Source organism: Schistocerca americana, chromosome 3 (genome assembly GCF_021461395.2).
Source record: "Schistocerca americana isolate TAMUIC-IGC-003095 chromosome 3, iqSchAmer2.1, whole genome shotgun sequence".
Taxonomy (NCBI): domain Eukaryota; kingdom Metazoa; phylum Arthropoda; class Insecta; order Orthoptera; family Acrididae; genus Schistocerca; species Schistocerca americana.
Genome location: NC_060121.1, coordinates 495579639 through 495591809, shown reverse-complemented (window position 1 = coordinate 495591809; position 12171 = coordinate 495579639). Strand labels below are relative to the sequence as shown.

At 38.2% G+C, this 12171-nt stretch overlaps 1 protein-coding gene across 1 annotated transcript in view; it reads right to left on the bottom strand.

Moving 5' to 3' along the window:
- Positions 1-12171, bottom strand: part of LOC124607042 (pentatricopeptide repeat-containing protein 1, mitochondrial) — a 73316-nt gene that overhangs the window by 18398 nt on the left and 42747 nt on the right. The window contains exons 6-7 of the mRNA XM_047139216.1: positions 767-1065; positions 562-685 (exon numbers count right to left, since the gene is read on the bottom strand). Coding sequence (XP_046995172.1) covers positions 562-685; positions 767-1065 — 423 coding nt within the window. The remainder of the gene's footprint in view (positions 1-561; positions 686-766; positions 1066-12171) is intronic.

Sequence of the window (12171 nt, the reverse complement as noted above, 5' to 3'; positions counted from 1 at the left end):
GTGTGATGTCCTTAGGTTAGTTAGGTTTAAGTAGTTCTAAGTTCTAGGGGACTGATAACCACAGCAGTTGAGTCCCATAGTGCTCAGAGCCATTTGAACCATTTTTTTCTTTCCCCCCCCCCCCCCCCCCCCACACCTCTTTGTTTCTACTACCTTCTTCTGGTGAACCCCGCATTCCTTTTTCCATCCTCCAATAGCTAGCTTCCCTTGTTCACATCTCCCTTTATCTTTGACTTGTTAACTGAACCCTCTGCCACTGCTAACACTTTGGATTTTGTAATTTTATCCATTTCTTGTATCTCATTAGTAATTTACCTCTCTTACTGTGCCTTCAATGAGCAGAAATATTCAGTTACTTTCCAGTCATCCTAAAATTTAATTTTCTCCAACTAATTCCTCTCCCATTTTCTTCACCACAAAAATATTGAGTACAAATGGTAGTGAATGAGTAAGCTACTGAACAGCTGTCAGTCTGCTGCCACCTGTCAGGTAAAAGTTTCCTGTATCCCTATTTTGCTGCAAACAATTCAGTCAGAAGGCCAGTTCCAGATTTTTACTTACATGTTCTGCTGTAAGTGTCTGTGGAGTACAGTCTAACAATAATGTGAATGTCTTTATATTAGGTGTCACATTCATATATTCCATGTGGTCAAGAACACCTATGTATCCTCCCAAGAGAAGCAGTCTGTGAAACAAAAATGCTCTTTCATCTACAATGTTGATAAACAATTTAGTGCAGATATTGTAGTATAAGGAAAAAACTCACCTGTCTTCAGGTTTTGCGATTTCATTGAGGGAAATAACATTTCCTAACTGAGGTTTTGCTGCCAAAAGATTTGGATTAACTTGTTTGGAACATATGTCCCCACTAAATTCTATGTTTCCTTTCCCTTCACTGGAAACAGCTATGGGGGCATGAACAACATGACTATGCTCAATGTTTTCTATCATCCTTTCACCTCTTGTAGCAGAAACTTCTGGCAGCCTTACTGTGCTTATGGAGCCATTTTCATCTGTCAATGGAATACCAATCATTTTTACTTCTCCTGAATTTTGTATCAATTTCTGAAACAAAGACACAAAATATCTTTGCAAAAGAATACAAACAACCAGTCTATGTTAGACAATGTTTTTTTTAAGAAATAATTAAATATGTACAACTGTAAAATTTTCTTGAAAGGAGTCAATTATTTAGCAACAGAATACAATACCCCATATTTCATGTGTTTCCTGTAGGTCTACAGGGTAAAATTTGCCATCTGCATGACAAAGATTACTTTCTCCTTGAAACCAAAATGTATGACCCTGTCCCTCTTCATTCATGGCCAACTATCCTATTCAGTCTCTGTGAAGTTTCATTTTATACAAAACTTTCCATCTGTAAGCTATAAAAGTTAACTTATTTTTCCAAAAGCTACTAATGATGTGACATTTTGCATCTGTCAGTGTTTGCGGGCACCCAGTATGTAGTCTGAATAAGAAAATCTTTTCAACTACAGTTTCATGTTGCAGATTAGACATACTTAAGAACACTCATATGTTATTTGCTAACTATCTGCAACACAATGATATAGAAATGCTGACCCCGTACATACCTTCAAGAAGTGAGATTCCTAAATCTACCAACAGAAATGTTTAAAACAGAAGACAACACTCCTAGCTTTCTAAAAAAAAAAAAGTTCCCTCTTCTCAGAGGAAGAGAAGGGGTGTAACACCTTGTTGGTGATAATGTCATTAGAGATAGAAAACAGTCTCAAAAGGGTGGGGAAGGAAATCAGCTGTGTTCTTTTCCAAACATCCAGGCATTTGCATTAATAACTTTATAAAAATCACAATCTGGGTGTCCTATTTTCTTTTTTTACTATGCTTGCTATCAATCAGTGGTTTTATTTTTACAATGATCAGTTTCAGCTGTGATCTACACCCATCTTTAAATCTATAAATAAGAAAATAAAACTAAATCAAACAATGGAAAACCCAGGATGGAATGTAACAATATTATTAGAAGGAAAGTTGCGGGCCACATCAAACCAGTCAGAAGACTGATGATGAAAAAAAGTATGAGGAGGTGTTGCCATGAAGACATTAACAAAACCATGGTGCAGGCACATGAAGCAGCTGCACCCAGTGTACAGAAACTGTTTCATAATTTCAAGATATTTTCATGAATGTCTGCAAATGAAATTGTTCAGTATGACACTACAAACACAGTTTATTTTTTGTTTTCATTTCTAATAGCAAATTGACAAAATGAATATCTGGGCATGTCGGGTTTGTGAGCTAGTACAAAACAAATGACGCATTGTACATAAGTATTACGTACCCCATGAATTTTCCAGCACTGCAGATGAAAACAGCTGTAGAAAAATTTAAATTGCTATGATGGGAACCATTTATAAGTAAGGCTGAGTTTAATCACTTGGCCAAATGGTCTTAAAGATGGCCAAAGCGGAAGTTAATAGTCGTAGACAGATGTAACTGTTCTCAGATCCCAAGCATGCCCAGTTGTAACATGGACAGTCCAAAGTATTTGCAATAAATGTCCCCCAAATGTCGTTAAATGCACCAACAGAATTATATCATGGTACCACACATAGCGAGAGTCATCATTAATACTTCAGTCGCTCATGGACTTGAATAGGTTTGGTTGCAGATAGAAATGAGACTGTGGCAGCAGCCACTTGGGCCTTAATCGAGTAGTTGGCTGACTTACATTACCTGCGAGCTGGAGATATTGTGTTGTTCCCCACTCATAATGACTCCACCATCACATCTGGTAACATTACAAGACCGTTACCGCTGTTTTCCACATATTCCTTTCCTCTCCAATTCTGCACACAACCTCCTCATTCCATACCTTATCAGGTCACCTAATTTTCAACATTCATCTGCAGCACCACATCTCAAATGCTCTAATTCTCTTCTGTTCTGGTTTTCCCACAGTCCATATTTCACTACCATACAATGCTGTGGTCTTAATGTATATTCTCAGAAATTTTGTCCTCAAATTAAGGCCTATGTTTGATACTAGTGGACTTCTCTTGGCTAGGAATGCTCTTTTTGCCAGTGCTAGTCTGCTTTTGATGTCCTCCTTGCTCCGACATCATGGGTTATATTGGTGTCTAGGTAGCATCTACTTCATGACCGTCAATCCTGACGTTAAGTTTCTTGCTGTTCTCATTTCTGCTACTTTCATACTTTTGTCTTCCTTTCATTCACTCTCAATCCTTATTCTCTACTGATTAGACTGTTCATTCCATTCAGCAGATCATGTAATTCTTATTCACTTTCACTCAGGATAGCAATGTCATCAGTGACTCATATCATTGATAGCCTTTCATATTGAATTTTAATCCCACTCCTGAACCTTTCTTTTATTTCCATCATTGCTTCTCCGATGTACAGATTGATTAGTAGGGGTGAAAGACTACATCCCTATCTTACAACCTTTTTAATCCGAGCACTTCGTTCTTGGTGGTCCACTCTTATTATTTCCTCTTGGCTCCTGTACATATTGTATATTCATGTCTCTCCTCCAGCTTACCCATATTTTTCTTAGAATTTTGAATATCTTGCACCATTTTATACTGTCAAATGCTTTTCCCAAGTTGACAAATCCTATGAAGTTATGTTGATTTTCCATTAGTCTTGTTTTCATTATCAACTGAAATGTCAGAATTACCTCTCTGGTGCCTTTACCTTACCTAAAGTCAAACTGATCATCATCTAACACATCATCAATTTTCTTTTCTATTCTTCTGTATATTATTCTTGTCAGCAACTTGAATGCATAAGCTATTAAACTGATTGTGTGATAGTCCTCTCATTTGTCAGCTCTTGCAGTCTTTGGATTTGTGTGGATGATATTTTTCCAAACATCAGATGGAATGTCGCTGACTCATACATTCTATACACCAACATCAATAGTCATTTTGTTGCCACTTCCCCCAATGATTTTAGAAATTCTGATAGAATGTTATATATCCCTTCTACCTTATTTGATCTTAAGTCCTCCAAAGCTCTTTTAAATTCTGATTCTAATACTGGATCTCCAATCTCTTCTAAACTGATTCCTGTTTCTTGTTCTATCATATCAGTTAAATCTTCCCCTCTCATGGAGCCCTTCACTGTAACCTCCTGAATTTAACTGTGGAATTCCAACTGCACTCTTAATGTTACCAACCTTGCTTTTAATTTCACCAAAGGTTGTTTTGATTTTCCTATAACCTCAGTCAGTCCCTGTGACAATCATTTCTCTTTCAATTTCTTCACATTTTTCATGCAGCCATTTCGTCTTAGTTTCCCTGCACTTCATATTTGTTTCATTCCTCAGCAACTTGTACTTCTGTATTCCTGAATTTCCTTGAATATTTTTGTATTTCCTCCTTTCATTGATTAACTGAAGTATATCTTCTGTTACCCATGGTTTCTTTGCACTTACCTTCTTTGTACCTATGTTTCTCTTTCCAACTTCTGTTATCGCCTTTTTTAGAGATTTTCATTCCCCTTCAACTGTACTGCCTACTGAGCTATTCGTTATTGCTGTATCTTGGACAACTTCAAGTGTATCTCGTCATTCCTTAGTACTTTCGCATCCCACTTCTTTGCGTATTGCCTACTTTTCATCACTACTATATTGTGATTTGAGTCTATATCTTGCCTTACAATCCAGTATCTGATTTCAGAATCTCTGTCCATGATGTAATATAATTGAAATCTTCCCATATTACCTGGTCTTGTCAAAGTATCCCACCTCCTCTTGTGATTCTTGAACAGAGTATTCTCTATTACTAGCTGAAATTTATTACTGAACTCAATTAGACTTTCTTCTCCCTTATTCCTTGTCTCAAGCCCATATTCTCCCATAACTGTTTCTTCTAATCCTTCCCTTGTAACTGCATTCCAGTCCCCCATGACTATTTGATTTTCATCTCCCTTTACATATTGTATTACCCTTTCTCTATCTCTTAATCTTCAGCTTTCGACTTCGGCATATATACCTGATTTATCGTTGTTGGTGTTGGTTTGCTGTCAATTCTGGTAAGAAGAAACCTATCCTATCACTGAACTGTTCATAGTAACACACTCTCGACCCTAACTTTCTATTCATAAACAATCCTACTCCCATTATAACATTTCTTGGTGCTGTTGATATTACCCTATATTCATCTGACCAGAAATCCTTGTCTTCTTTCTATTTCACTTCACTGACCCCTACTATATCTAGATTCAGATAGCTTCCCTACCACATTTTAGCTTCTGACATTCCATGCCCCAACTCACAGAATGTTATCCTTTTGTTGGTTTTTCAATTTTTTTCTCATGGCCACCTCCCCCTTGGCAGTCCCCAGTCCCCTCCCAGAGATCCGAATAGGGGACTAATCCGGAATCTTTTGTTAATGGAAAAATCATCATGTCACCTTTTCAATTACAGGCCACATGTCCTGTGGATACAAGTTATGTGTCTCTAATGCAGGTTTCCATTACCTTCTGCATGCTCATGCCATTGATCATTGCTGATTCTTCCACCTTTAGGCGCAGTTTCTCACCCCGAGGACGAAATAATTCCTTGAACATCTGTCCGCTCCTCTGCCCTCTTTGACAAGGCCGTTTAGGGTGACTCCTTACGCCGGAAGTACTCAACCACCAATGCTGATTATTAATCAAAATTTAAGTGGTGGCACATTTTGAACCAGGGACCAAGGATATTTTGATTACTAACCAAAGACACTAGCCCAAGACCTCTATAGAGGGTTACTTTTTTCACCTGCAGCCATTCACACTTCACAGTTGCAAGCTGTCAAAAGCATGACCAGGCATCAAGAATTTCCTTAAGCTGACACGACTGTAGGAGTGTCTTAGTCATAAAGAGGCATATTTTCACACATCTCAGTGTTTATGATGTCGTGTCTCTTGAAGTGTGTGTTGTGCAATGATAGGTTTGTGCAGTTACATTTAGTGGCATATGTGGATATTGGTTAGCATATTGTGTTGTGAATAGTGTTTGTAGCAAAGGAGAAATAAATTTCAACATCATGCACAATGCAGCAGTTTTTTTGATGTCACATCTCCTGAGGAACTGCAAGGAAGGAACAACTACATGAACACATTTTATAGGTGCATTTAAAATGACATATGTGGATGCTGTCTGTGAAATTTATTGTGAATACATAATGAATTTAAACATCATGCATGATGCAGCAGTTTCTTATGGATCTCACTGTTTGTAACGTCATATCTCCTGAACTCGCACAGGCAGGTGGTTCTTACCCCCACAGCAACTGTTGTCTGACAGTATGGGATATGTGTACCAAGTTTGGTTGAAATCAGTCTAGTGGTTTAGGAGGAAATGTGGAGCCTACATACATCCACATGTACATGCAACCCTTTTTATAATACGGATTTCAGTGTAATCAACATGTGGTACTGCAATAAATTACTTTTATTATCTACACTGAGTTGCAAAGATGGGTGTGCTAACAAACTGAAAGTTTAGAGGGGTGGCAGGATGTGAGTATACGCTGAAGAGTAAGTCTCCATCTGCAGCGTCAAGGAAAACTAGTGTTGGAGGGGGTGACCCAAATAGCCTATGTAGTACAGTCAACACTTTCGTCATCTTAGCCATGCTGTACAGCATGCTTAGCACCTGGGAACTGGATGTGTTGATATGCCATTTTGGTAGAAGCTGTCCTCACACTGTTATATACTGCTACATTCATACTCTGCAAACTATAGCATGGTGCAGATCAAAATTAAACAGACAAGCCTTTCACTGGAATGATGACAGATGGAATTATACGCACCAAGATATGACCACACAAGATTCATTATTAAATACATTAGGTGGAGCCCACTTATTAGTGAAAACTGATAAATGTGAAAGTATTCCATTGAAACAAGAGGATATTTGGGAAATGGATGCCCTGCCCATTCCCCCGTCTTAAATCCCACTGAGCAGGTGTGGGATGCATTGAGGAGATGTATCGCAGCACGTCCACATGCACCAACAATCATCCACCAGTTGTCAACCAATCTGTTGGAGGATTGGCACGCCCCACCACAAGAACTACTTACCAATTTTGCGGCCAACCAGAGAGGATGTTGCCGAGCATGCATTACCATCACACATCCTATTAAGAACCATGTTCTACTGTTTGTAATGGCAGGGGACCATTATGAGTCTCGGTGGCTTCAGTGTAATTATTGTGTTTGAGTAAAAATGTCATTTCTGTTCTTCTCATTGCGTACTTATTTCAATCTCCTTTTGTAGTATAGCAGTTTTCTCCATGTATGGTCCAAGTTTCATCGAGCTATATTACTTGGCGGTAACACATCATGTGAAGGTTAATTCGTCCTCGAGTTTTGTATACCAGTATGTATACGAGATGTGACCAAAAAGTAACCAAGAACTTTTTAATTTCATGGGCTTTATATATATCCAATTTCTGTTGATATGCATGTTCCTGATGTATGTCTGCATTTTCAGCTGTTTCGAATATTTAGTTTACAGCAGACAGTCGAAAAGGTTATACGAGTTTTCAAGTGTTCGGACAAATTTTTACTTTAGAAAAAGATAGATCAAAGAATTTGCATTAAATTTTGATTGAAAAATGGAATAAAGTGCAGCACTGCATTTGAAATATTGACTATGGCTTTTCACGAATCTACTATGAGTAAGACATGTATTTACAAGTGGTATACACATTTCAAAGATGGTTGAGACATCCACCATGGACACCCTAGCACATCAATTACCGATGACAATGTGGAAGAAGTACATAAAATGGTTCTGTAAAATCACTGAATCACCTTCAGAGAGGTTGCTGATGATCTCAGCATATCCTTTGGCTCATGCCATGCAGTTTTTTTGGTTGTTTCAGGGATGAAACATATAGCAATGAAGTTTGTTCTAAAACTATTGAATTTTGACAAAAAATGATGTTGCATAGACATTGCTCAGCAATGGCTGAATGAAGTCGACAATGTTCCAGAAATTCTAAAGAAGACTATAAAAGCAAAGATGAGGTGACTTACCGAACAAAAGCGCTGGCAGGTCGATAGACACACAAACAAACACGAACACACACACAAAATTCAAGCTTTCGCAACAAACTGTTGCCTCATCAGGAAAGAGGGAAGGAGAGGGGAAGACGAAAGGAAGTGGGTTTTAAGGGAGAGGGTAAGGAGTCATTCCAATCCCGGGAGCGGAAAGACTTAACTTAGGGGGAAAAAAGGACAGGTATACACTCGCACACACGCACATATCCATCCACACATACAGACACAAGCAGACATATATATGTCTGCTTGTGTCTGTATGTGTGGATGGATATGTGCGTGTGTGCGAGTGTATACCTGTCCTTTTTTCCCCCTAAGGTAAGTCTTTCCGCTCCCGGGATTGGAATGACTCCTTACCCTCTCCCTTAAAACCCACTTCCTTTCGTCTTCCCCTCTCCTTCCCTCTTTCCTGATGAGGCAACAGTTTGTTGCGAAAGCTTGAATTTTGTGTGTGTGTTTGTGTTTGTTTGTGTGTCTATCGACCTGCCAGCGCTTTTGTTCGGTAAGTCACCTCATCTTTGTTTTTATATATAATTTTTCCCACGTGGAATGTTTCCTTCCATTATATTGAAGACTATAAAAGGTTACAAAACATGGATATATTGGTATGACAAAACCAAGACCCAATAGTCCCCAAGGAAACTGCCTGAAGAGCAAAGACTGTAAAAAGTTTGACAAATCTGATCATATGTGAAGGTTCTTCTCACTGTTTTCTTTGATTGCAATGAGACAGTGCATCACAAGTACCTGCTTTATGGTTGTACGCTCAATAAGAAATACTACTCAGAAGTTTTGCACCATTTGCATGGAGCAATCTGGAGAAAACAACCAGAACTGTGACAAAATAACTCCTGGAAGTTGCATCACAATAATGCTCCCATTCACACATAAATACTTGTCCGTGATTTTTTGGCAAAAAACATAACCGTTACGTTGCCTCAGCTACCATACTTGTTGGACATGTCCGTGGCAAACCTCAAAGTTTTTATTTCTTCTCCATGCTTTCTGCACAAGTTCAGCTTTTCACTTCCTGTATTTTACCCTTGCTAGCTTCAGAATTTCAGAGAGGTTATTCCAGTTGACACTGTCAAAAGCTTTTTCCAAATCTGCAACAGTTATATGTAGGTTTGCCTTTTCTTAACCTATGTTGCCTAATGAGTTCCTACATTTCTCCAGAATACAAACTTACCTTTCCCAAGGTTGGTTCCTATTAGTTTTCCCAAACTTCTGTAAATAAAACATGTTAGCATTTTGCAGCCATGACTTATTACACTGATAGTTTGGTAAAATTGACACCAGTCAGCACCTGTTTTCTTCGGACTGGAAATTATTACATTCTTCTTGAAATCTGGGGGTATTTAACCTGTCTCATACATATTGCGTATGAGATAGACTACCGTATTTACTCGAATCCAAGCCGCACTTTTTTTCCGGTTTTTGTAATCCAAAAAACTGGCTGCGGCTTACAATCGAGTGCAAAGCAAGTGGAGGTTCTTAAAAATGTCGGTAGGTGCCGCGACAACTAACTTCTGCCGTCAAATATATGTAGCGCTACACAGGCAGGCTTTGTAGGCTCAAAGATAAATACTGGCACCAAAACCTCTGCGTCAGTAAATAAATTTAAAAAAAAGGTGGAAGACGAGCTTTTTTTTCTCCACCCCGAGTTTTGACCACTGCATTTTCATACATTATCCAACGAAGAAAATACAAATTTCGTATTGTTCATTTTCGAATGTAGCAGAATTTCAATGTACTATGAAAATCCAACTGGTAAGACTGTTTGGGATGTTTGTCAATATGGCCAACTCTACGTTCAGAATTTTTTCCTACCTATGAGAAGAGGTGGTTGCTAATAGGAACCTGATGAAAAGTGAATCACATGCAGTATTCTCTTCACCATAAGAATAATACGAATATAAACATTTTGCCATGTATTCTTTTGTGTTTGCTGCTATCTTATTTAAATCCTGTCAGCCCAATAAACTACGAAACTACAGTGAGACAACAGCAAATGTGGAAGAATATACGTATCGTGTCATGTTTATATTCGTATTATTCTTATGCGTAATAGTGATACTGTCAGAAATGAAGCACGGTAACTGACTAGATTTTTAAATCTAAGATGACTAATTTCTGTGCAGAATTTGATGTACTAAAGAAGCAGCCGCAAAGATTTTCAAATGGAGAAAAATTTTCGCTAAACTCTCATTCAGAACATCCTCTATCATTTGGTTCTTGTTGATCATTATCAAAGAAAGCAGCAGTGTAAGTAACAACAAATAGCAGTCTCTTGCCATTGTTTCGCTAATGAGACGATTCCTCTCTCTCTCTCTCTCTCTCTCTATTTTTTTTTTTTTTTTTTTTTAAAGCGAGCCATGCCACGAGCGGTGACAGGCCGTAAACACGCACGATCAGAATGCAACAAACAATTCATGACACAGTACAGTAACGCATTTTCAGCTTAGAGTGACGTAAACACCTATAACAAAGAAAACGGCACTTATCAGATCAAAGCAAAATAAGGAAATCGACTCAAACCAGACAAAGCGCGTGAAAAAGGAAGGGTACCCGTATAAATACGGACAGAGCACCTGACGCATAGCAATGGCTACCTGGTACAGCTTAACTGCTAAGCTTACGACTCGAACCGAACTACTGTAGCTGTATCGTCATTCATTCGACCTAAATTGTGTCTCATATTACAATGGATCAATTTTGTTTCGATTTGGAGGTGCAGCCTAAAACTTTTCTCTCCCCTTGAATTTCGAGTCTCAAATTTCAGGTGCGGCTTAGATTCGGGAATTTTTTTTTTCCTTTATTTCGAGTCTCATTTTTCAGGTGCGGCTTAGATTCGAGTAAATACGGTAGTTTTGTTATGGCTGGCTTTCCCAAGGATATGAGTAGTTCTGAGGGAAAGTCATCTAGTCCAGAGGCCTTGTTTTGAGTTAGGTCTTTCAGTGCTCTATCAAATTCTTCTTGCGATTTCATACTTTCATCTCATTGTCATATCTTCTATTTCTATAATGTTGCCTTAAAGTAAATTTCCCTTGTTTAAGACAATGTTGCCTTAAAGTATGTATCCCTTGTTTAGCCCTTCTATATACTCCTTCCACCTTTCAGCTTTCGCTTCTTTGCTTGGTGTCAGATTTCCACCTGGGCTCTTGATGTTCATACAGCTGCTTTTCTTTTCTCCAAACGTCTCTTTAATTTTCCTATAGGTGGTACCCATCTTTCCCCATAATTATATATGCTTCCAGACTCTAAGATTTGTCCTCTAGCCATTCTTGCTTAACCAATCTGCACTTCCTGTCAGTCTCATTTTTAGACATTTGTATTCCCTTTTGCTGGCTTCATTTTTTGCATTTTTATATTTTCATCTTCCATCAATTAAATTCAGTACCAACATGGATATCCAAGGATTTCTAGTAGGCTTTGTCTTTTAACTTATTCAATTCTCTGCTGCTTTCACTATTTCATATCTCAAAACTACCCATTTGTCTTCTACTGTATTTGTTTTCCCTGTTTTGGTCAATCATTGCCTAATGTTCCCCCTGAAACACTCAACAACCTATGTATCTTTCAACTTATCCATGTCCCATCTCCTCAATGTCCTACATTTTTGCAATTTCTTCAGTTTTAATTTGCAGTTCATAGCCAATAAATAGTGGTCTGAGTCCACATCTACCCTGGACGAACGCTGAACAGTAATTTGCAAAGTACGAAATGTCATTCAAGATTGAGGCATTCACAGAAGTTGAAATTTTATTCAAATCTCATGGCATGATTTTGTTGCTATAATTTCATAATACCTTTTAACAAAGGATATAACAAAATAATAGTGACATCTCAGTCCATTGTGTTAACGAATTCTATCCAAACAATTATCAAATACTACTAGTGATAAAACAATCCAACATCAACAAGGAAAGGAGTAATCATCAGTGAAGAGAGTGATGAGCAGGAACCTCACAGGTTGAAGAACAGGAGGATAAATTATACAGTTTTTTTCACAATTTATGAGATGCTTTGGGGTTGTTACACTCACTGCAGAGGTGGGTGCAATATTGTCGCCAAATATGATGATGAGATATGGAACATCTCCTTTAATTGGTA